At 37.7% G+C, this 26,274-nt stretch overlaps 2 protein-coding genes across 5 annotated transcripts; one reads left to right on the plus strand and one right to left on the minus strand.

The window, feature by feature from the left end:
* Positions 1–4,976: 4,976 nt before the first annotated feature.
* On the plus strand, positions 4,977–6,505 carry LOC122052286 (protein WHAT'S THIS FACTOR 9, mitochondrial-like). The gene has a single exon (XM_042613736.1). It carries the CDS (start codon positions 5,024–5,026, stop codon positions 6,254–6,256), a length of 1,233 nt encoding a protein of 410 aa, XP_042469670.1. The 5' UTR covers positions 4,977–5,023; the 3' UTR covers positions 6,257–6,505.
* Positions 6,506–6,868: 363 nt separating this feature from the next.
* On the minus strand, positions 6,869–25,982 carry LOC122052287 (probable serine/threonine-protein kinase PBL11). Of its 4 annotated transcripts, XM_042613739.1 has the most exons (8): positions 25,853–25,982; positions 25,320–25,765; positions 21,460–21,541; positions 19,329–19,633; positions 18,826–18,961; positions 8,104–8,237; positions 7,896–8,019; positions 6,869–7,510 (listed from the first exon to the last, which is right to left on the minus strand). In XM_042613739.1, exons 2-8 carry the CDS (start codon positions 25,731–25,733, stop codon positions 7,197–7,199), a joined length of 1,509 nt encoding a protein of 502 aa, XP_042469673.1. In that variant the 5' UTR covers positions 25,734–25,765; positions 25,853–25,982; the 3' UTR covers positions 6,869–7,196. The 4 variants fall into 4 exon arrangements, with proteins under 4 accessions (XP_042469673.1, XP_042469674.1, XP_042469672.1 ...); XM_042613740.1 differs by lacking the exon at positions 25,853–25,982 and having other exon boundaries at positions 19,329–19,624; positions 25,320–25,839; XM_042613738.1 differs by lacking the exon at positions 25,853–25,982 and having other exon boundaries at positions 25,320–25,838.
* Between the last annotated feature and the right edge of the window lie 292 nt (positions 25,983–26,274).

Genomic DNA, 26,274 nt, shown 5'->3' on the forward strand with positions numbered 1-26,274 from the left:
CCAAAGTTCACTGTAGTTTCTGGCGGGATTTAAACCTCTCCTTATCTGATCGGGTGGTCCAGATTATTTCTGGGCTTGATCAACGGCTGGATGAACTTAGATCTGGATCAAAACCCTTGGATCTTCATATACGGTTGTGATGCGCTTCCTCGTAGCTTGGATGGACTAGATCCTTGACGGATGGCTCAGATCTCTCTGATCTTCAATGGATGGTCCAAAACACTCCAAGGCTTGATCAACTTGATTAGCCCTTGATTTGAGCCCAAATGTGGCCTGATCTAATCAGGTCCATGACCCTTTTGATGCCTACAAAATAATAAACAAATATTAGCATCAAATACCATGATAATAGGCCAATTTACAATTAAGTCTAAGATAAAATGAAATTATAAAATGTAGAGTAAATATGACTTTAAGTTATGAAAATATCATTAAAAATATGCATTATGAATCAAGATAATATAGCCAAAATCATGGTTATCAGGCGTCGATCCCTCTTCTCCCACACGTACAAAACCATCGGCCAAGCTTCTTCCTTCCTTTCTCGGAGTCATCGGCCAAGGAGAGGAGTTGTGCCCTAGCTTCCACCCGAATCCCCTTTCTTCACCCTGATATGCTTCGACGTTGCATCAGCCACTGAATCACGTCGGCGTCGCCCAACACATCACCAGATGAGTCTCCGATCTCCTCTACTCCTTCCCGGGAGTCTCACCTATAGATCTTCTCTCTGAAACGCTGCCTCGTGCAAGTGATCTTTTGTCAGGTGAGGAGATTTGAGCTCCAATGTCACTGGAGTTGAATCAGCGGTTCCAGTGCTCAATCTTGGTTGAAAATTTACGTGTCAAGCGGCAGTATCATCTTTCCGAGCTCTGAAGCTGAGCTTCTCCCACCGAGTCTTGCTCTGCGAATCTCTACAACCATTCGTTGTGGTTCCCGTCGTTGAGGTAGGATAGGGTATGATATTTTGGTTTTTGGGTTTTATAGCTGTGGAGATTTGAGATTCGATTTCAGTATGGATGTTGTGCTAACTGGGGGGTTATTCCTGGCAGTCACACTCTATAATAGCCCCAGCTATGAACCTCCAACAGCAGATACCACCGGCTAGCATTCCCAGCAGCTGCCCTTTTCGACCGTGGATCAACAGGGGAGGCATTGTGGTAGGGTAAGTTATTGGGAATTGGATTCTTATTTTAGCTTAATCAGAATTAATGCAGGTATGGTTAGGGATAGCTGATCATGTGGTTTCAGAATGATTGAGGATATATGTTGAATTCAATCTAGGCTTTGGGTTGGATCCGATTTATTTAGTTAACCGAGATCAATGAATAAATTAGGGTTTCCTGGTTAATAGGAAATTTGATTAAGCTATTGGATATCTGCGAGCATGACTTAACTATATGTATGTTGTTACAGGACTTTGATTCGAGACAAGTATCTCGACGTGGAATTTATCTGATACGATCCCCATTATTGAGGCGGGTACCTTAACTTATCTTTTAGATATTGTCATTTGATATGCATAGTGGATTTTAATGAATAGTAATAATTATGTTATATCTGCATCAGTATGTCATTGCTTGATTCCTTCAGTATGCTTATTTATTACCTATTTTGCATCCATTACCCTCTTGATTATTTATGCTCATAGAGGTAGTGACATACTATATCTTATGATATACCAGACTAGACATTTACCATATCTGATACGTGTACCTAGATCTTCTTATTTGAGCCATTTATTTTTGGTACATGTTTTATGGAGGTAGATATGGTCAGGATTTTCATGCTTAGTATCATGCACCATCTTGCACGATTGCATGCTAAGCGTTTGTCGGCTCCATTATTGTTGAGCACATCGCCACTTATATGGATCTGCACACACAACCACTCATGGGTTAGTGGTTTTATTCAGGCAGGGTGTGTTGCAGCAGGTTGCTCTATCGGTGCTCTGCTGGTCCACTTATGGATAGCGTGATGCAACATAGTAGCAGGATAGGGATCCCTCCTCTGGACTGGCTCAGGGAGATGAGAGCATTGAGCTCCCCCACTTATGATTTGGGGTAGGAGGATAAGTGTACTCTGACAACATCCTGTCCACTCGGTCACTCAAGAGCAATGATGACAGAGTGCACAGTTGTCACAGCACTACCCACTCGGTCTCACCATCGTGTGTGAGATGGCTGACTGGTGTCAAGGGTGACCAGGACATGTCATTTACATCATATGCATGATTGCATTTATTGCTTGTGTTTGCTGCACTTTGTTTACTGCATATTTGGTGGATGCATATGATTGACATGCATACATGAGATATGACATTTTCGGTCTAACGACCTTATTATTCTGATAGGAGGTCCTGGTGAGTACAGCTTCTCCCATTTCCTTAAGTTTTTCATTTTTCATTTTTATTCAGGAGACTGTATGCATAATTGTTACTATTGGTTATTTCCTACTATACATGTCAGCTTGGTATCCACTGAGTGTTGGACTCACCTCGATGATATATTTTCTATTTCAGGTTGATGCTGTCAGGAGGTTCCAGTCGCTAGTCCCCACCCTGAGTTGCGACGGTTTTCTATCTTTGAACTTTTGGTTTCCTTGTTGTATTCCTACATACTTATGATGTGTGGTTGTACTCGAGGATTTTTATATCGAGTTTTGGTCTACTACCTTTGTTTTTCACTGTGATGGTTTTCTGTTGTGGGTTGTGTTTTCCTCGAGTAGTGGTATAGGTTTATTGAACTACGTGGTTGTGAATTGTTGTCAAGTCAGCCGTAGGCTGAATTATATAAACTGGGTGGTTATTTAAATATTTTATTATATATATTTCGACCGTGTTGGTCGAGGTTTGTGAGTCCTAAGGGCTATGTAGATGAGTTTCATATTATCACCCGTACAGGGGAGATGTTATCGAAATTTCCTCTAGCAGGGACTCCCCTGGAGTGTGACAAGGTAAGTATGGTACACGCCTTAACTCCTAAAGAGTCATTTCAATTTATTAAATTACTTTCCATGGATTTAGTAAAACTAGAAAGAGAAAATGCTGAATTAAAAATAATCTTAGTAAAAACCTGCCCTTTAGAAATGTTTGATAAGTTAAAGGAAGAAAATAAAAATTGAAGGACCAAATTAAAAAATCTAGAAATTCTGCATGTCTTAATCAAAATATCTAGAAAAATGATAAAAGTCTAAATTGGTATTTTAGATATCATAAGGGACAAATTAGAAAGTTATCACCATAATATGTTCCTAAAAGATAATTAATCCAGTAGGAAGAAACCTATATTGGGTTCCCAAATTCTGCTTTGATTAAATTATTTTTAAAAAAAAAAAGGTTAGAATTTGCAGAAAGAAAATTAAATGTTTAATTTCTTTAAAAGACTTTGTCTAGAAGTGATTGTTGTTCCAATATCCAAGAAAACCTAGTACCTCACTACTGCCTAGAAGTCAATTATTGAAATAATTATTTAATAAACTAACTGTTAAATAGTTAGCTGTTATAATATTTTTAAAAGGTAGTTTTTAAATTAAAAGTTTTTTTTTTGCTTAAGTTAACTCCTTTGTGTAAAATTTTATATTTGCTTTATATATATTTAACTCCTATTTTTAGATTTTTTTTTCAATACTCGAAAATATATTTTTGTAAATTTTTTGATAAATAATAAATTTTCTATGAATTATTTGCCGAAAACTTTATTTCTAAAAATGAAAAATCTTGAAACTTATTTTTGATAAATTTAAATTCTGTTGACCCTTAAGAAAAGTTTTCCTTAACCCTTAGAAAATTTTAATTCTTTATTTAACTTTGCCTTTCTTATTTTATTTTTCATATGATCAAAGGGGGAGAAATTAGTACAAGTTCAGGAGGAGTTTGGATATTTGTAGTTTTTTTTTTATTCTTTAATTCATTATATTGCAATTATTATTTGCAATTTACCTATGTTATTGTATTTTTTTTAACCCTAACTTGAACTTGGATTAATGCACATCAAAAAGGAGGAGATTGTTAGAACCCCGGGATAGTTTTGATGTGGTCAATCAAGTTCAGTTAGGTCCTGCTGTATTTGATCCTTGTGTCTAAGTGTGCAGGAGCTTAGGAACACAAGAAGTCGAGCAGAACACAGAGCTAGCGAGAAGGACGACACGGGGGAGAGCTGACAGGCTCGGTGCTTTCGAGGGACGAGGTGCTATGAAAGAGTACACTAGTGGACAAGAATGACGTGCGCAATGTTCAAGGGACGAGAAGCCGTGGAGGAAGTGCCCAATTCCAGATGGACATAATCACCGAGACGATCTGAGCAGCAAAAGAGCAAAGGGAGTGCTGTAAGAGCTGCTGGAGGTGCCTTCAACAGTTGAAGGCGCCCCCTCCCGTGCACTTCTCTGTGGAAGGTGACTTCGATGAACAGTACGAAGGTGTCTTTCAGCCTTTGAAGGCACCTTCTGATAGTCGTTAGCCGTGGATAAGCTTTATCTTTAGTGGATAAATTTTATCTGATGGAAGGCATCTTGGACCTCTTTGGAGGCGCCTTCAAACTACGGATAGAATTTTCCAGGAGCTATAAAAAAACCCCTGGAGCTAGGAAATATGCAACAACTTCAATATTTATTTTCTAGCAACTTTCTTAGCGTTCAAAGTGTGTAAAAGACATCTCCGCCTTCAACGAAGGAGATTTGTTAATACTTTTTTCCAAGACGATTGTAAGTTATAACTAAGTAAACTTCTAACCTTTTACTTATTCTTTATTTTATTAGTTGATTATTTATTGTTATTATAATTACTATTGTGCTCTAATCTACATTAAAAGAATGAGAAAATTTTTCTATTTTTAATTTACAAATAATTCATCCCCTCCCTCTGGGCAGCACGAGGGCCAACAAAGGGTATCTTTAATGAAAACTAAAGTAAGGATTTAGGGTGGTTTGATTTTCAGCCAAATCAATATAGATTTAATGGATGCTTTTACAAAATCGGATGCCTATTGAGGCAAAATTGCAAACAGGTCGACCAAGGGAACACTACCCGATGTTGTGCCCCAGCCGGCAGCGCGCACGATTCGAGCTCCGCCGCTTACCCTTCCTAGCGGATCAGCGGGCGACACTGGTGAACGTCAAACTCAAATGGGTTAAGGATCGGCCTCTCGATTCGGTGGTGGCCAGCGAACGTCATCTCCGCCCCGTCCTCCACCTCGTCCACCTCCTCTCTTACCATCCCCGCGGTCGCGTCCCCTCCTTCAACCTCCTCAAACGCTGCCGGCAATTCGGCCTTCCTCACCGCCACGGCGACATCGTCGCCTTCATGCGACGCTACCCCACCATCTTCCGCGAGTCCCCCGATCCAGGCGCCAGAAACGGCGACGGAGCCCCTTGTTTCTCCCTCTCCGAAGACGCTATCCGCCTCCGCGAGCAGGAAGTCGAAGCGCTCGCCGATGCCGAGACGGACCTCGTGGACCGCCTCCGTCGTCTCCTTATGCTGACTGCCGACAGGTCCCTTCCCCTCCCCACCGTCGATCAGCTGCAGTGGGACATGGGTCTGCCGTCGGATTACCACCTCACCCTCATCCCTCGCCATCCAGAGGCCTTCTCTATCGTTCGCCTCCCTGGCGACGAGCGCCTGTGGCTCAGGCTCGTCTGCTGGGATCCTCGCCTCGCCGTCTCGGAGCTGGAGAAGAAGAGCGTCGCCTCGGAGACAGAGACAGAGGGCAAGGGCTTGGCGTTCCCGGTGAAGTTCACGAAGGGGTTCGGGCTGAGGAAGAAATGCATGGAGTGGCTGCGGGAGTGGCAGACGCTGCCCTACACCAGCCCCTACGCGGACGCGTCCCATCTGGATCCCCGGACCGACGAGTCCGAGAAAAGGAATGTGGGGGTATTCCACGAGCTCCTGCATCTCACCATCGCCAAGAAGACGGAGCGTAGGAACGTGAGCAACCTCCGGAAGCCGCTCAGTCTGCCTCAGAAGTTCACCAAGGCGTTTGAGCGCCACCCAGGCATCTTCTACCTGTCGGAGAAGCTGGCCACGCAGACGGTTGTGCTCAGGGAGGCGTACGACGGCAGGAAGCTCCTAATTAGCCACCCTCTCCAGGAAATCAGACGCAAGTATGTGGGCTTGCTCAGGGCGGCTCGATCGCAGTGGACCGGAAGATCCAGCACCAAGATTGATGAACAAGCAACATTGTATTCAAAGGCAGTCGACCTTGCTGATGCTTCCGAATCATCCTCCAGCGACGATGAACGCGGCGATGTCTATGCCTCATCATGACCGTGGCTTGCCTACGGCAGTCGTCGTCAACATTCAACTTGTGCAAGGTACAGTGAGGTTGGTAGGAACTGGAACCTTCAAATCTTGGAACTAATTTGACAACCATCACTCTTCTTTCGATATTAGTCGTGTTTTTGTTTGAGATTAGTGCCAAAAGAAATTTGTGTTTTTGTGAGTTCATAGTTGGCCATAAACATGAAAAAAATGCATTCATTCCGGAAGGAGGATATTATAAGCTTAGCCGCTTCAGGTTGTTTGTAGATTTATTACTCGTAACACTGCTTACAAATGCACGTTGTTGGCAAAATGTCCAAGAGAATCCTCTCTCTCTCTATCGGCAAAATGCAAACCACAAGTTTCCCCATAAAATCATCAAATCTAAATTTGTCAAAAGTTTCAAACGTTAATAATGATGTAAAATACAATTTGTAAATTCAATAAAATACTATTTTCATTGCAACCTTCAATCTCTTTCTCAATATACAAAACCATTACATTGCTCAAATATTCTGGCTAGATAAGAGTAATTGATCCCACGGACCACGCCAACCAACCTGACTGACAGGTTCAGAATAAATATTCAGATGAGCATTTACAAAAGAAAAGAAAAAGTATAGGAACAAATCCACTATATTCATTATTAGTAAAATTCAAGCACTGAGATGTCTACAAGGAACATACACCATTACAAAATCCTAATACAGACATTAGAGTCCTGATTAGTTACTTTAATCAAAGTGATCATCAACTTGGAACTTCTAGGAATTTTGCACATCAATCCTAAACAGCATAAGCTTGTAAGAAATTTCAAGTTGTTCATGAATCCTCCTCGCTGTATAAGCTTACATCTACATCTATGATGCGTAGATGAAATGAATTTAAATGGATGACCACTATAAGATCATCTGATCACTCCGAAGGCTAAGATACAGGGCAAGCTTCAACTTGTACTGGGGCAAATGCTCTCAAGGACCTCCAATACAGTTTTCATATCAGGTCGGCTATTGCCAGAGTTGCTAGTACACGATCCACATAGTTTCGCTAATTCAAAAGCATGCTTCGATTGATATTCACAGCCAAGTTTTGGATCCATGAATTTATGCAACCTCCTTTCAACATAAATGAAGTCAGAAGCGTACGAGACCAAGTGTTGTTTATGACGTGGTCGGCTACGATCAAACACCTTCAGGCCAGAAAGCAGTTGAAGCATTACTATCCCAAATGCATACACATCAGCTTTTGCATCCAGATGACCTGATCAAGAAGATTATAAATATACATATATAATCAGCAGTTAAGAAAAAAAAATTAAGTACTCAACAAACTAGGCGATATTATCATATCAATTCTGGTTGAATAATTAATACCCAACGGTGTTCTCTTATATAAAGCATGACTTTTGATGTGTACAGTGAATTGGAGTAAAAGGTGATAATGCTCACTCCTAACGATCTGTTGGGAATTGACCCTAAGACCTATTGGAACAACCACGCATGTAGTACAGTGAATGATCAATATAAGCATTAGGATAAGATGCTATTACTTTGAAGCTTATTAATCAAGCTGAAGAGTGTTATCAATCAATTAGCTATGCAGTTTTATCGTCTGGAAAAGAAGATTGTAAAATAACATAACAAACCAGTCATGGCGTACTCGGGATCTACATATCCAGCTGTGCCCATGAGTTGAGTTGACACTTCAGTTGCTCCATCGGTTGGGCCTTCCCTCGAACACCCCAAGCCAGAAAGCTTTACATTGAACTCCTAGGTAGAGAAATGAAAACATCTTATTTGTGCCACTTTTTTCCAAGTAATTAGCTGGGTTGAAGGAGGCTAAGCCTTACATACCCAATCAAGAAGGATGACAGACGGTTTGATGACACGATGAATGATGTTTTTCTCTGGTGTATGCAGAAATGCAAGAGCTCCAGCAACACCCGTTGCTATTTTAATCCTTTGCTGCCACGACAGTGGTTCATCACCTGTCAAAACATACAACACAGCATTTTGCTTTCCTTATTGCCTCTAATTCATCACGTCTAGGTCATTATGCCAAGAAAATCAATATACATTCTTGCATAAAATCAAAGTTTAATGTGGCATTTAGGTTTAGACAAAAACAGAAGTTTTTTTCTTGGCACTTATGCTCGAACACTACAAGAGTGCATGTATATGCCCAATCATTTCTAAATGCATAAAAAGGCATATATCAAAGAAGTAATGCCAATTAAAACATTTCAAAGCTTATTGGGTACATATTTAATAGGGCGCCCATGGGGACATACCATTGACTATAAGACTTTCTAGAATGATGCATCGAAAATCCACCTCCACATTGGGATAGTGATTCCCTTCAAGGTTAGCAATCCAATCTACATGGGTCTCCTACATGTGAGCAAAGCCACCCACGTGTCTCAGCTTCAGTTCCCGACTCAACTTAGATTCCCGAGCCCCTTATACGACTCGGCATCCCGAGTTACCCATACATCTCAGCATCCTGAATTCCTCATACAATCGGCCACCCAAGTCCTTCCTGTAGCTCTACCTCCAAAACACCCCACGACTTGGTACTCAAGTCCCTAAAATACTCCACTTGGGGTTTTTCTCGAGCTTTGTACTTAACTCTCCCTTGCGATCATTCTAGACTCCATTAAATCCCCCATGTTGGGCCCAATCTCTCAATAAATTGTAGGGATGAGCCATAATCAGACATGATCTTTGTAGGAATAGATCATACTAGACATGGACCTCACGGGGATGGGCCATAATTGGACATAATCTTTGCAGGGATGGGCCATAACTAGATGTAGTCAGGGCGGGTATAGGTCAATGGGGGCATAACCTCTTCATGATTCGCAAGGCTACAACCCATGATCCCTAGGGGCCAAGAGCCCTATGGTTTAGCATACAGACACCTCTATATACATATAAGGAAAAACCTAATCTCTCTTCTTCTACTTCTACCTCTACTTCTACTTCTACTACTTTTTATTGTTTCATTAGCCTTCATGGTCGAAGGATGGTAGGACAGTCTCCATCTTTGACTGGGGCATCCGATTCAATATCCAATGTGGAGGTGAATTTTCAATGTATCATAAGACATGTCAAAAGTTTCAATAAATTGACACAATATGTGGTAGAATTACTCTATAATGCATGTGCCATGCGCCTATGCAGCAAAAGGTTCACCTTAACAACCCTCTAAGGCGGCCCCTCTAACCCTCTGTTTGGATAGGATGAGGGAAGGTTCATTAACAGAAGGAGAAGGGAGGGAAAGTAAAGTATTTATATTCTCCTTGTTTGGGAGGGAGGGAAGATTCATTAACGTAACATGTGTTACCGTGTTTGGGAGGAAAGTGAGGGTAATGAAGGTTAAATATACAAAGTTACAAAATTACCCTCACTTTGGTTAAAAACTTACGCATTCAAAAACTTAGTGCATCTTGCATACATTTATTGGTTAAGACTTATGCATTCAAACATTTGTAGCTCATTTGTTAAAGTTGGCATCGACATCAAAGTCGGTGTTTGCGTCAAAGTCAGTGTCGACATTGAACTCGACATCGAAGTCGGCGTCGACATTGGCATTGGCATCGACGGAGTGCGAGCGTTGGGCGGTGCGAGTCGAGTGGTGCGAGTATTTTTCGTCGCGACACAAAGAATATGTAAAACAATGATTTTTGGAATTAATATAATAAAATAGGGATAAAATTGGAACATATTTTTTTTAATTCCCCTTACCTTCCTTACACCCTAAATCGGGATGTAAGAAATTGTTTCGTTTCATGGCTAAGGAAGGTTAAAGCTTACCCTTCTTTACCTGTTCTTTCCGTAGCTCACTTCCTCTCAAACATGGTTTCAAGTTTCCCTTCCCCTTCTTTACCCTCCCCTCCCCTTCCCTCCCCTCCTCCCAAACAGTGCATAAGACGACCCCACACACTTTATAAGGGGATAAATCACGAGGGTATTTACATGAATGCATATGTAGTCATTTTTTTTAAAGTTAATTAACAAAATTGGCAATAATGTGCACCATCACATGTCAAAATTATGTTTTATCTCCTATATACTATATCACTTTAATACAATCAATAATATAAGACTTACATTATTAATTTTAACAATTAATTTATAGTGATTCTAAAAAATTCATAATTTCATATAAGATATCTTGAATAAATATAAGATAAGGGCACGTATCAATGCATGTTAACTTTCCGCATAATTTATATTATTGACCTAAATAACACAAAGTCTTGGTTTGTGTATTTGGAAAAATAATCAAATAAAATTTATATTAACTTGATATGTTCTAAATATCAACAAGGATGGATTGGTTTATTTTGTAGTCCTCATGTGATCATAAGTGCTTACCCACCTAATAGGATAAAGCTTGGTTGTTGGTTGTTGTGGTCATAAGTGATTATAATGCCACCTTTCACTGCATCAATCTAGTGGCCGCATAAACAACTTATATGAAAATTTTTTAAGATAATAGTTTTGCCTTTGAGTATATGCATCTTAACATTTTGATCTCGATAAATTTCATACAAAGCACTTCATGTGAAGAGCTACTAACAGATTGCCATTTTAATTAATGAGAATGTTAAAAGATTGTGAAAGAATTAAAAAATATTATATTATTTTTATTCATCAATCTCATAAATATATATAGAATATCTAGACTTAGTCAAATTCCTAAATCATATCCTCATATATCCTATTTTTATTTATATATTTGGTAACACTCTCCCTCAATCAAGCAAATGAATCATAATATTGATCGTGCCCAACTTGTTAGATATTAATCATGTCCATTTTGTTACAAAAATAATCAACCCAAACTTAATTTAAAGTTTTTGCAAAAATATCTCTTAATTGTTCTATTGTCTTCACATACCCTGTAGAGATTAACTCTTATTGAATCTTTTCACGTGCAAAATGATAATCAATTTCAATATACTTAGTTCGCTCATAAAATACGGGATTGGAAGAAATATGTAGTCACTTAATTATCACAACACAATTTGACTAGTACTAAAGTTGTAAGACTTAATTCAATCAGAAGTTGATATCTCCACGTTATCTCACACACAACTTTTGTTGTAATTCTATATTCTGATTATGCACTCGAATGTGTGATATCATTTTGCTTATTACTTTTCAATGAAACTAGATTTCCCTTAACAAAGATACAATAACCATATGTGAATATTTGATCATCCTTGGATCCTGCCCCTTCAGCATATGAAAAAGACCCAACCTTAGTAAGGCCATGATTGTTGCACAAGATACCTTGTCCATGTATTCCATTTAAATAACACAAAATTAGTTCTATAGCTACCCAATGATTAACTATTGGAGAAGTCATATATTGACTTGCAATACTAACTAAATATACAATATCTAAACAAGTCACAATAAGATAATTTACCTTTCCAACCAATCTTCTATACCTCTCAAGATTCTCAAATAATTCACCATCTTTAGGAGTCATCGGAATACTATATGTTTTGCCCCTAATTCTTTTATCTCAAACAATAAGTCAAATATATATTTCCTTTGAGATAAGAAGATTACTTTTCTTACTTCTTGTTAGCTCAACACCCAAGAAGTATTTTAAAATCCCTAAATCTTTTATATGAAACTAACTATAAAGAAAAGAATTAAGAGACGAACTTCTTGCATTATCATTCTGAGTAATGACGACATCGTCCACTTATAGATGATGTCCACTGCAAACTGTCTATAGTACACAAAATGCTCAAACTTATATTTCTTCATTCTAAACTTCTTATACTAAATTTGTCAAACCAAACACAAGGACTTTGTTTCACACCATATAAGGACTTACAAAAATAATAGATTTTCCTATACTCCCCCGAATCAATAAAGTCTGGTGGTTGTTTCATATAAACTTCCTCCTAAAGGTGATGTTGGGGAATCTGTGATCGCCAATCAAAACGGTCCCAAAACTTTAAAAAGCTATAACTTTTGGCTCAAATTGAACCATGAGATTTTTAACATATCAAATTGAAACTTAGACTAAATTTGCCAAACTAGGCACATGGACTTTATTTTAAACCATATAAAGACTCACGAAAACAATGAACTTTCCTATACTTCTCCTGAGCAATAAAGCCGGATGGTTGCTCCATATAACTTCCTCCTAATGGTGATGCAGGGGAATTTGTGATTGCCGGTCAAAATGGTCCCAAAACTTTGAAAAGTCATAACTTTTGGCTCAAATTGAACCACGAAATTTTTAATATATAAAATCAAAGTTTATTCAGAGATCTACAATTAGTTACTAGGCGAAACTCGTATGGCCCAGTCTTGGATAAAAAAGGTTGTTTAAGGCATTTTCGGAGGCTCCAAAGATTTTTTCCTTTTTATTAAGATTTTTTTTCCTTTCTATTAAGATTTTTTTTCTTTTTATTAGGATTTTTTTTCTTTCTATTAGGATTTATTTTCGTCTTTTGTATCTTAGCATTTTGGGTCTATTTAAACAAATTTAGTTGTTGTTAGGGACCATCTTTTGTTTTGTACTAATTTATTTCAATTAAACCTAGAGATGACTTCTCTACATTTGACAATTCCTTATTTCTTCTCTAAAATCCCTCCATGAAAACAAGCCTCCAGAATAATTGCTATTATGTTCGGTGCCAGTTGGTATCAAAGCCTCAACATCTACTTCGATGAAACTTCGTCAGTTTCAATGGCAGGTCATCACGGTCGTGGTCGTAATGGGCAAGCTCTGAATGAGGAAGCCCCACATTGTGATCGTAGCGTTCAGGATGTGAGGATTGAGGATTTATAGAGAAAAGTCGTATAATTAATCCTATCTGATGACGCGGGATTTTGAAGATCGTGAGACCTGCAATCTTGATTTTGATTCCACTTTCGCAAACTTTGAAGATCATGAGATCTCCAATCTTGATTTTGATTCCACTTTCGCAAACCCATATCACAATCGTGCTAAATTTCGAGAATGCTGTAGACGAGAGGTGTTGTTTATAGGAGAGTACTAACACAGTAATTGCACCAAAATAGCAAGCATGCAATAAACGGGTAAATAGATGAGTAAGGCTAAGAAATTGGTATCTCCGGTTGAAGCGTCGGCATGCCGACTGTCTTTAGAGAATTTATTGCCGCCCACGGTGCAGAGGCTCTCCGACAAAATTCTCCCAAGATCCGACAACCACTCACGTCGTCCGTAGGTGCACTCCAAGACGAATGTCGCACTCGGATTCAACCTCAGATTGCGGAACACCAAGCCTTAGAACAGGGAAAAACTAAACTCTTAGTGAAAAGGAGAAAGCACAGAGAGATAGAGAAGAAGGAGAAAGCAGACTGCTTTATTTTTTCTTGGTGTGAGGAACGAAGAACAGAGGCGCAGCATTTATTCACGCTGAAGCATTGCTTTGCCAGCGAACTAGGCAGGTGCGTCGCTTCCTCACGCGCGGGCAGGTGCCGCGCAGGCATAGGTGCGCCGCTTCCTCACGCTCAGGGACAGAACCAAGAACCAGACCAAACCAGAGACTGGCAAAAACAAACCAGGCCGCCTGCAAGCGCGAGGCCCACGAGTTGGGGATTTGCACCCCCCCCCCCTCGCGCGCGCGCGCGATGATCACGTGCGTCGCGCCCGGTTTATGGATTTCCGGCTCGAACCCCCCGAAACCACCTGATTTGGGCTCGGCCCGCGCATGCGTGTAGGTCCCCTTAACTTTGCTAAGCAAGCATGGAAGGGCTCCATATATAAGGCCTTCCAACCTTTCTTTGCTTAGCAATGTGCGACTAAATGCATACATCTATGCATTACATAAAAAAACAAAAAATAGTTTGAATTAAAACTCAACAAGAGGAACGATTTCGAGACCTCGGTTTTCAAGTTGATTTGCCTAAGTTTTCTAGTACGTTACAAGCAAAGAGATTCGTTGATTGAATTAACGAAGTGGAGAAAATTTTTTATCATAAGAAAGTGCTTGATCATGTGAAAGTGAAATAGATTGTCATTAAACACAAAGGTCGAGTATCAACATGGTGGGAGCAATTGCGACGATCACGTGACAGACAAGCAAAACTAAGATCACTGATTGGGAGAAAATGAAAAAAAAAATGAAGAGTCACTTTCTTCCCTTCGGTTACACTCAAACTTTGTTACAGCAACTTCATGCGTTGAAGCAAGATGCAAGATTCGTCGATGATTATATGGAGGAATTTTACCAGTTGGATAATTCATCAGTGATTAGTTCATTTGTTGATTGTGGCTATGCTATAAACAAGGATTGTGAGATGAGTCCAATTTCTGTTCAAAGCAACATTTAGGATCATCCTTTTCCTTTATTCACTGATAATGCAAGTGCTAAAACAAGCAAACGGTAAAACTCATTAGCAATAGAGCAAAAGAGCTCAGAATCTCCTTAATTTGAAAACAAACAGAGTGATGCATTTCCTAATTTTCATGGTGAACATAAACTGAATGATCAATTTTCAAGATGGGGCTCTTAATAATGATATTTGTGTTGTCAAGGATTCTTCAAGAATGGCTCCAACGATCAATTCTTTGATGTTGCCAAATGAAGGGTCTCATGAAACTATGCTCTCTGAGAACTCTAGGCTACTAACAGCTATTGCTTACCGGGTAAAATCTTTGAACAAAGACTTAAAATACAGAGAAGTTTCCTCCTAGGCTACCACCTATGAGAGATATCCAGCGTCAAATTGACCTTGTTCCGATGTTGAGTTTGCCTAATCGACTAGCATATCTCCAAAGTCCCAAGGAGGCTAAAGAATTGCAGTGCCAGGTGGGAGAGCATGAGCTCGTGTAAAATCTATGAACCCTCCCAAGCAAAAAAGCAAGCATACGAAACGAAAATCAAAAACTCATAATAGAAGCAAGAACGTGCATGATGATGACTCTAAAGCACGTAGGGATCGCAGGTGGCCTCCCCCGACCAACAAAAATAAGAAAGATTAAATGCAAGGTTCACCACCTGGTTCAGAAGGCAGTAGGGAAAGCAGGAGGCAACATTCAGCTAGAAAGCACAAGTAGCAACATTTCCATCGAGATTCTTTGTCATCTGACATTGAATCTGATAGCCAAAAGAGGAAGAAATCAACATCCAAGCAGAAGCGGAGACACCATGTAAACTCTAAGTACTTCGGACAGTTATGATTTTGATCACCATCATCATCATTGTCATTGGAAGCATAGTCATCGTCATCAACTTAAAGCTCGGAAGATTGAACCTTGTGAGATAATGCAGAAGATCAATGATAATGCTTACAGGTTATGCCTTCCTAGTCACTTGAAGACTCTTGATGTCTTTAATGTGAAGTACTTGTCCTTGTTTTGTGGATTCTAATAACAATACTTTGAACTCAAGGATGAGTTCTTTTCAACTAGGGTGACTGATGTAAGAATATGTGATCGTCAAGCAAAACAACCCAAAACTTTGAAAGACCATAACTTTTTGTGAAATTAAAGCTCGTTTAGAGATCTACAATTGGTTATTAGGTGAAACCCATAATGACCAGTCTTGGACCCAAAAAAAACATCCTTTTCAAAGGCTCTGAAGTTCTTTCTTTTCTGTTATGATTTCTTTTTTCTCTATTAGAATTTTTTTCTTTTTGTTAGGATTATTTTCATCTTTTACATCTTAAAGTTTTGAGTCTATTTAAACAATTATTTAGTTGTTGTTAGGTATATCTTTTGTTTTGAATCAATTTATTTCAGTTAAACCTAGAGACAATTTCTCTACGTTTGACAATTTATTGTTTATTCTCCAAAATTTCTCTATGAAAACGAGCCTCCAGAATAATTGCTATTCTATTCAGCGTCAAAAGATCACCATAGAGAATTTTTTTTTAATGTCTACTAGATATAAGGGTCAATTATGATTGGCTACCATTGAAATAAATAACCAGATGGAAGTAAATTTAGCCATAGGAGAAAAGTATCGAAAAAATCCACTTCACAAGTTTGGGTATAGTTTTAGCAACAAGACTGGCTTTCAGTCAAACAATACACCCATCAAGATTAACTTTAATGATAAACACTCATTTACATCTAATTGTCTTCTTCCCTATAAGTAATTCGACTAGGGCCCAAGTACCATTGCCATTCAAAGCATTCATCTCTTTGATATAACATTATGTTATCTAGGATAAGTTAGAGCTTCATGAGTAGTTTTAGGAAGAGATACAAAATTGAGAGATAGAATAAAGGAACAAGAAGATGATGATAAGTTATTATAAGACAAAGAAGACATTGGATAAGTACATTGACATTTACCTTTACGAAGAGCAATTGGTAGATCATCACTTGAAACTGGATGAAGACATAGATCATGAAGAATGTCGCCGAGAATAAACATGTCATATGGGAGGCTTAATAAGAACAAATTCAATAAGATCGGAAATAGAGGATGTAATGGTATAGAATAGCAAATCAACATCCTCCCCCTTACCAAGGCATTCAATAGAGGGAAAGAAAGGTGTAGTTTCAAGAAAAGTGCACAAGTGGACATCAAATACTTGCTAAGATTAGGATAGCAACATTTATATCCTTTTTGAACCCGAGAATACTCAAGAAAAACGCACTTTAGAGATTTTAGATCAGGTTTTGTAACCTGGGGACGAATATTACAAACAAAGCAGGTACAACCAAATGTTCTAGGTTCAGTAGGAAACAATGACTTACTTGGAAAGAAAACTTAACAAGGAGTTACCATGAAGAGATGACATACAATTAATTAGAAAGCAAGCTATAGACACTACATCAACCCCAACCGTGGTTACATCAAGGATCAACCCTAAATCTTTATCTTTTTAAATTAATTATGGACAAATTCACTAAAAAACATCCAAGATACAATACTGCGATGTATGTTGTTTGCAGATGATATTGTTTTGATAGATGAGAATGTAAAGGAGTAAATTTTAAACTTGAATCTCGGCGGGAAATACTAGAAGTGAAAGGTTTTAAGCTTAGTAGAGTAAAGACATAATATATGAAATTTAAGTTTAGTAATATTAGACATAACGAGATAATTGTTAAGATAAGAAATAATGAGTTGTCTATAACCGACAACTTAAGTATTTATGATCATTTTTGTAAAAGAATGGAGGGATTAAGAGATGTCTTACATAGAATACAAAGAGGATGGTTGAAATGGATAAAGAGCGTTAGGTTCTCTTTAGAGGGTAGCCAGGTGCACAAAGCAAGACTCTCTCATAGTCCTCAGCATTCTTGAATTTGAAGAGGAGCCACATAGTCTTATGAATATGAACTTCATACTGCACTTTCCACCACCTCGCCATGTCATTAACGGTCGGCCAACCAGGAAGCGTCCAACGAATCGTCCAACCAAGCAATCACCTACTGCAGCCTTAATTGCGTCCACATCATCCATCTCTAGGGAAACTCGTTCAATATCAGGTCACACAAATTGAAGGGCATTCTCGGGCAAATAACCTGTTTGATGAGAACAAGTTTGTCCACTTCCTTCGATCATTGCCTCTCAAGTTTTTGTTTCCTGCTGGTTGGTTTGTTTTCTCCAAATGTTGGTTCATTGCAGCCCTTCTCATCTCCACCACCTGCTCCCTAGACCTCGCCATCGTTGGCAAGGTAGCAGAGATGGTAAGTTATGAATGAGCTCTTGCCCAATTGGATAAAGAGGTGTGATGCAACCTCCTTGAGTTTTCAAAAGTGTAATGATATACAAATGAAAAGAGCACAATAAGTATAATCAGGAACCCTTTGCGGCTTATTTGGAAATTGGAATAACAAAATCTTATGAAATTGAATTTCTAATCACGACATTCTAGCACTTTCCTAGTTTTGAAAACCAAGTGGAAATTAGAATACTAACATTACAAAAGTTAAGGATTTGCAAATATGATCAATTTTTATTAAATTTGTGTTGAGAAAACCTGAGAATTATGCGACCAACAAATTATATTATACAATCCAATGTGCATCCCTACTCGTTATGATTCAAACCTTCTTGGAGTATGATTCTTATATATTCTTTTATAAAATGGAATTATAACTTTTTCGTATAGGAACTTAGTTTCAAGAAAGTAAAAAAAATAAAATTTGATTGAGCATGAAAAAGTAAATACAACTCCTTGGTCCTAATTTGTATATCGACCCAACAATACCATGACCAGACCCAGTACAAGTTTTGAACCTGATCTTGTCGGTCAAAGTCTGACAAAACCTATTATTTGGAGTATCCAAGTTTTTTTCCCTTCAAAAATAGCCTATCCTTTGGAAAAGCCAACTTCTCTAATCCATCCAAAGAAACTCTTTCATAATTCAGTCCTGGGAAGGGGGATAAGGAAAAATTCTAATAGGAGATCCATGTCTTACCAAATAGATCCTCCTGAAAAGGCACAAAAACTCAAACCACTGCAGACACTACCGTTATTCTGTTAATTACTTGTCTAAATAACAAGATACTCGCAACAGATCATAGCTATATATAGCAAGTTACATCATGATAATTTACTCTTATGCAGTAATAGCAAACAAAAGTGTACTAGATTTGAAATTATACTCACCTCTATCAAAGATTCGTTCCAAGTCTCCATTATTCATCAACTCATAGACAAGAATAATCTCATTGTCTCCATTACAGCAGCCCAAGAGCTTGATAAGATTAGGATGTCTCATATTGCCTAAAACATTCATCTCATTCTGTGCAAAAGAAGAAAGCCAACAGCCCAATATTTAATCTTAATATTTCTTAAGCACACATCAAACAATTGTAATAATACAAATGGCCATAGTTCTAATTTAATAAAAGAACAAGGACAATCTTGCTATTGATTTTCCTTAGAGCATATGATACATCGACCAGGCTCCTCTTAACCCATCAAGGATCAGTTATAAGTAACATATGCAGAATAGTCATTAAGCAAAAATTTGATAATTGTTATCAGGCTGAGATTGCATACAAACTTCTAGGAAACCCTCGGTACTGGACTGTAAGAAGCAAAATCACAATAGCCATAACGAAAAACAGTGAGCAAACTATAATAGTCAGGATTGCATAGGTAATCACCTCCCACTCCTGTAAACCGTCTGCATAGGATTCCCATTTCTTAACAGCGACAGGAATATTGTCGTCCACTATTCCTCTGTACACATTGGTGAATTCTCCTCTCCCAATAATGTTCTCTACTGCAAAGTGATTTGTGGCCACCCACAATTCGTGGAGCCTGAAGATCCGGGGTTGTCTTTCCTGACTAACTTCAGCCATGTTAGATTCAACTTTTATTTGATCTTTGAGACTTTTTCTAGATTTGAAGATTTGACTAACTGCATCTTTGACCCCATGGTTTCTATTTGTTACCCTTCCTGATAGTCCTGAGGAAACATTAGTGTCAACGTACTAAAAATTAATTTAATTTAGACAAACATCATAGTGGTATATCCTAACATAGAACTAAATCACCAGATAAGATTTATACAGTTAATCATAAATATTTGAGACAAAGATATCATTGTTTTAAAGCAGCCAAGTGTATCCTCAAGATCAAGATAAGGTTTAAAATCTCAAGTGTCATGCCGGAGTTTCAGTGACCAACTAAAATGGTACAGTTTGGGTATAACACCATATCATGTTGATATGATTTGAGATTTTATATAATTCAGAATATAAGCAAATATAAATTAAAATTTTATTTACATAGACATTTAAGAGAAATAGATATAATTGATTTATAACTACATGATCAAATAATACTTAACATAATATTTTTCCTATGATTAGTTTTCTTAATTAATCATCTGCTGCTCATGTTCTAAGCAAGTTTCCCAATGGATGAATTTTAAGGAGGTAATTCTTTCTTGATTGTTTCACTTGATAGATTTTAACTCATTATTTAAAAACCATTAGATATTTTTTTTCATATACTTGTTCAATACCACAATTTCCTTCTTGAATTCATTTATCACATATCATTCAAGGATATGGGTTAATGTAAGACACATGGATATCCTAAGGGCATGAATATGAAATGAGTCAAGATCCATACACGTGAACCCAAGAGGATCCAACACGAAAACCATGAAGTCTATGGCCATTAGAACTACGACCACAACTTTCCATTATATTATATCCTATTAAATAATTTTAAAGTATTAATAATTATATAATGACAAAAAAATTGTTTAATAAAAAATGCATTAACAAAAACTTAAAATTAAATCTTACCTCAATGCAAAGATATGCATTGTCAGAGTGGTGATATGCTTACAAGGTTATCGACAACACCGTAAGAAATTATAAGGTTATTATAAAATAGATAATAAAATAATAAAGTTATAGATATTAGTGAGAAAATAGAGTAAACATGAGTTTAGCAAATGAGAGATACAAGAGTGAGCTGAGAGTATGAGAATAAGAGAATGAGTTGAGAGTATGAGAATCAGAGTTGTATATATAAAGGATGAGGAGTGGGATTAAGAAAAGTTATAGGAAAATTTTAGGATTTTTTGAAAGATAATTTGGTAATTTTGTAAAAGTTAACCCAAATACACCAAGATTTTAGCCATTTAATTTGCCCTCGGAACTAAATTGAGCTAACCCAACATGCAGGTTGTGCCTTGACTACAGGTCAAGCTGCCCCGTCCGCCCTAACCCGTAATCAGGTTGGGCTCATTCTGGTCCAATTTCCACTTCTACACGACTCAGCACCTCAATTCATGCTATGGATACTGTTTATCTTTTTCTTATATGAACATGTTATGTTTATTTCTATTGTTTAAGATAGCATGTATAAATGTTACTTTCAGCATTTTATTTAGTATAGAACTTTTATGTCTGCATATTAACTATGATTAGATGGAGACAGTAAACACTATGTACAACCACGAGGAAACAATTAATCAAGAAATCAAAAAGTGGGAGGCAGAAACTATACCATCTAAGCTAACAGATATATGTGCTTTTGTAATAAGACCAAAACATCACTGGCCCTACTTGATCCAACGTTGGATTCAGATTTTTATAGTTTCACTCATGAAACTCGTGTCTAGTTGAATTTCTCATAAAGTTGGATGGAACCAGAACCATTTCACTTGCACCCTATCATCCAGCTTAGAGTAGCTTATGAATTTCCTGGGAGAATCTCATTGTCGATGGACTTCTACAAATGACCCTCTGATAAGAGAAAGAATTAGTTGACTACCAGAACTTGATGGAGCATTTTGCACAGGGTCTCCATAGGTGGAATCTTGAGGTTGATCTTTTCTAGCCGATCCTCTTCTTTCCTGAGAAACCACACAAGTTGGAAATATTATAAACACAGAAGATTACATTTAACGGATACTACAAACAACGTGATGGGATAATGTTGTGATGGAGATTAGAATTTAAATAAAATAACATGGAAGGGAAAATTGATGAGTCATGACAAATTAATGTGTTCGGAGTTTTTAATTACAAGTATTATGAATTTGAAAATTTGCTACTAATAGTAGAGCTATACTATCTGATGAATTCCCCCAGAATCACAAATGCAAATGTTGAAAATTTTAAAATAAATCATTGGAAACCGAGCATGCACTAGGAATATTGAGATTAGGAGAAAACAAGAGAAAAGGCAAAAAAATACACATTGTTTTGATCCTAATCTAAAGATAACTAAGAAAAATTTAGGACTGATTCCAAATGACATGTAGCATCTTGCATAAATTGTAGCAAAGGTGATAATGTTCACCCCATGCGCTCCTCACAGTCCGTCCCCAGATTATGTAAAGAGAGGTAAATTACGGGGTTAGCTTATAGCCGACCGCTATAGTGGCTATCAGGTGGAAGGAGATTTTTTTCTCCGAGGGCATGCATCCACCGGAATTTGATCTCTTGCCCCATTGTAGCAAGTTTGTCACCCTCTAGCCAACTGGGAATCCCATGGGGACTGCATCTTTCATAAAGAACTTATGTAAGAAAGAGACTAGGTACCGACACTTGGATCTTGATAGTCCTAGTGGAGACCCAAGATTTCTATTGATCACAATGTAAACCAAAGTATTCACGCCGTAGAATTTGATACAATAATTGAAAGAATCAATCTCAAGAAGTCTGGGAAGTACAACAAGAAAAATAAATTTGGGCAGAACAGAAGAAGCGGAAGAAGTTGACGCAAAGCTGGTGGTGATAATGAAGAAGATGAAACCGAAGTAGTCTGCCATGAAGAAGAAATCTGCCTCAAGGTTAAACCGAGTACTAATATGCCGAAAAGAAACAAAGAATCCACTAGAATACTGCATGACAGGAACCATGGTGAGGAAAAGGCAGATTTGTAAGAACTAGAACAAATCTAACGAGGAATGGTGATAAAGAATCACGATGAGAAGACCCAATAAATTGCATAATAGTGACTAGAATCTAAAAGAACTACCCTTCTTGCTAAATCAGGATGAAGTTGGTTGCTGCCCTCCACAAAGGCTTGACCAGGGGGATCATTAAACGTGTTGCTCGAGAAGACCCAAAAGATTGCTATGAAAAAGCTTGATTACCATTTTGTAATTTAGGATCAATTATTAGAGTTAATTTTGTAGTATCGTTCATCAAATGTATATTTCTTTTACTTCGTTTTAATAACTATTTATAAAATACTAGTAATTGATGATAAATTTTAGTTAACTAATGACATAATAAAAATGTTTGAGATAGTTATTGATCACAATGCAAAACTACAACATTCCGATGACTTGAGTGCTACAGTAGTACAGTCGGCTGATAGTGGATTCCAGTTAATTGAAGTAGCCATTGCAAGACTAGGAGTTATTGCAATCAAGAAAAAAACAACCGATTGATGGTGGATCCAAATGATTAATTGGTGACAAAAAAATAGATCAATAAGTGAAGTTATAGATGATTGAAGACTATAAAAGAAGGACCACGGCTGGCATTTGAAAACTAGCGTTTACTGCATAAGCTCTTTTGTACTCATTGTCTTAATCTTCTAGCTTCCAATTGTAATCATCTTGTAAAGAGATTTATAAGCAGTTTTTTCACATATGGAAGAAGTCCAAAAAGAAGAAAACCAAGTGAAATTTTAGGAGTGGTTCGCCGAAGAGTCATAAGTAGTGGAGTAGAAATGAGGGTTCCAAACTGTGTTATGTTAATTAAACTTGCTAAGTCATTAGCAAGACCTTAAGTGTTGATTGGAGGATTAAACGCTTTTCACTCTCCTCCTCTAGCCATCTAACCATCTAATACAATGCTCCCAACACATGTATCTAAAACCAAATGATTGATTATGACTTTCATCTCTCTGTTGGGATAGTACCTTAGAAAGTGGATCAACTAGATTGTCATAGGTCGGTAATCTTTTTATTGTGATATCTCTGAGTTTGATAAACTCCTTGATTAGATGGAATCGTTTGAATTGGATCACTGATAAAAATTGTGGTTCTTTAGCGAGTGCAATGGTCTTTTTTTATTTGCATAAATCAACAATTCTTACGTTGCTACCCGTGCAATCTACTTAACTTTTATCATTGAATTGATTTTAAAATCTTACTTTGAACTCTTGCAATTAATTACACCTCTATTTAGATAGAAAACATATCTTGATTATAACCATAAGTCATAATGCTCAGATTGGAAACTTGTATCTATGATGAGTCTCCATCTCCAACTCTATACACAAGATAGGTTTGTAGATCTTCTCAAGTGCATGGGATATTTTTTACTATAGTCTAGTGATTTTATTAGTGCAATCATAACCTAAGTGATCTTGTTCAACAATATTATTTTGATGTGTCTGCTAAAGGATTTAAGCTAGGTTTATCAATGTTTTTGATGTGCACATTAATTTTTGCAGAAGTTAGTACAATGCACATGGAACTCATGGAGCTTGTGGCTCCACATGGTTGAGTTATGAATGATGATTTGCTAATGCCAAATTGGTATAGCTCGATGGCTCGAGGTAAATTGGAGATCAAAGAAGGATGATGGGACGTCCATATAGAAAAAATGACAATGTTGAGATAGACATACCAAAATACTAGAAAACATATAAAAATATAAAATGCTATATTGTGAGAAAACTAAACAATAAAATGAAAGTGATGACACAGATAATGATTAATACATTTAACTAAATTTGTATGGTTCAATCTCAATTTCTATTTCCATGAATATTAGCTAAAACTTACTTGTTTTAGAGAAAATATACTATTATATTTTGGATTTTAATAATCAGACACTAAAAGTATTAAAACTTTTCTATGTGAATGTATAAGAAGACAACATATTGCATAACTAATTTATGTTCTCCATTTGTATAATGCTATTTTCTCTATCATAAGGAACTGACATTCCTATATAACAAATGACAAAGTAGTCCCCTAAGGCGTGATGGAGTGGTAAAGCAGTTACTCCCTATTTACTTGGGAGAGCAAAAATAAAAGCTAGGAAAAATTTCCCATGGTGGAAATGTTTCCACTGTTTATTTTATAAAAAAGGATGGATTGTTTATCTTTGTCATTGTTTATCTATTGTCAAATAATGGATGGATGTAAGAATCCATCCATGGACTATTTTTAGACTTTTTTTTATCCTCCAAAATTAGATGGAATGAACTTTCCTTCCTCCCTCGTTGAATCTCTCCCAACGATGCCGACCTCGAGGTTGCCTGCCCGCGACCGTGAGTTCGTTCGCGGCCGTTTGGGAGGTCGCAAGTGACCTTGCTCGCAGCCGCAGGCTCACTCATGGCCACAGGCAGTCTTACACTTTTTCTTTCCTTTTCCTTCTTGCTTCCTTTCCTTTTCTCTTTCTTTTCCTTGAGGATTTTTTTTCCACCTTTAATTCCTTTCCTTTCACAATCCACAAAGTAAACAAAGCATAAAGGACGACCACAATTTGAATCTTAAATGTGGCAAATATGTTGAACGTTGACTTCTCAATAAATATGAGATATTCTGAATTTATGCAGTAGATGAATCAGGAAAAGGAAAAGGAATAGACCGTCTAGCTTTTGCCCAAACAATTGGATTATAAAACTAAACATAAACATAACAAACGACAAAGCGGACATACCCTCGTCAGTTTACGGAGTTCTACTTGATTGATGACTGGAATAAGCTTCAGGTAGCGATCGATCTCTTCCTCCGCAGTCCTGAACCGACGCTCAATCTTCCACCCCATTATAAAAAGATAAGGAAAGCTGCGGTCTTGGCAACTCTTGACGAGGAGGTACGCCCTCTTTAGCTCATCCTCCAACCGCTTCAATGGCGCGCTCGTCGCAGGGGAATCATTCAGATCCGAAAGATTGAACGGCTCTATTAGGTCGCAGATCATCTGCACGTAACCGGACAAGGCCTTGCACTTGGTTTTGTGCATTCGTGCGTTAGCGGCGGCTTTTACAATTAGGGCGATGAGTCTCACGGCATCGAGTCCCACTAGCTGCGCAATGTTAGCAGTATTCCCTATCGGTCCGCATAGTGACGCCATGGACGTGCCCCCCACTTCCAGAATCTTCAGATCTGCATGGGAAAAGAGGGGAAATTGAATCCTCTTCTTTCCTTGGAGAACATAGTGGAGAAAAGCTTGGTATGTCTAGTTCATAGTACCTTTATCGGCAAAATCCTGACAGTGGCGGCGTAGTCGCGCTTCCGCTCAGCTGGTCAAAGGATCACTACAAATACGATGAAATGACGAAGAAGACTTAGCATTGACTCAACAATAACTAACAAAACTGTTAATGAATATCTATATTATCACTTAGATATATATAATTTGATCCCTAGCTATAATAAATTTATAAAAAAAAAATTCTTCAAATAAAACACTCAACCAAAGGATATCGAGCATTTTTTGATTTATCCTGATGACTAATAAAAAATTTTCATAGAACCGGATCGATCAATCAGACTCAATGTTACCAACTTGATTAATATTTTTTTTTATAAACTACTTCGTGATATTATATTCCTTATATAGTATACCCTAGGGCTTGGTACCATTGTCCCGAGCTAGGGTATAGTGGAAATGG

The sequence above is a fragment of the Zingiber officinale genome, chromosome 3A, assembly GCF_018446385.1.
Source record: "Zingiber officinale cultivar Zhangliang chromosome 3A, Zo_v1.1, whole genome shotgun sequence".
Taxonomy (NCBI): domain Eukaryota; kingdom Viridiplantae; phylum Streptophyta; class Magnoliopsida; order Zingiberales; family Zingiberaceae; genus Zingiber; species Zingiber officinale.

What these genes read in the sequence shown, in the direction of transcription:
- LOC122052287 (XM_042613739.1), bottom strand. Translation starts at nt 25,733, where the DNA reads ATGGCGTCACTATGCGGACCGATAGGGAATACTGCTAACATTGCGCAG. An exon ending in AACTCCGTAAACTGACGAGG is followed by an intron (nt 21,542 to 25,319) that starts GTATGTCCGCTT and finishes GTGGTTTCTCAG; the next exon opens with GAAAGAAGAGGATCGGCTAG. An exon ending in CTGTCATCCTTCTTGATTGG is followed by an intron (nt 8,020 to 8,103) that starts GTATGTAAGGCT and finishes TTCTCTACCTAG; the next exon opens with GAGTTCAATGTAAAGCTTTC.
- LOC122052286 (XM_042613736.1), top strand. Translation starts at nt 5,024, where the DNA reads ATGTTGTGCCCCAGCCGGCAGCGCGCACGATTCGAGCTCCGCCGCTTA.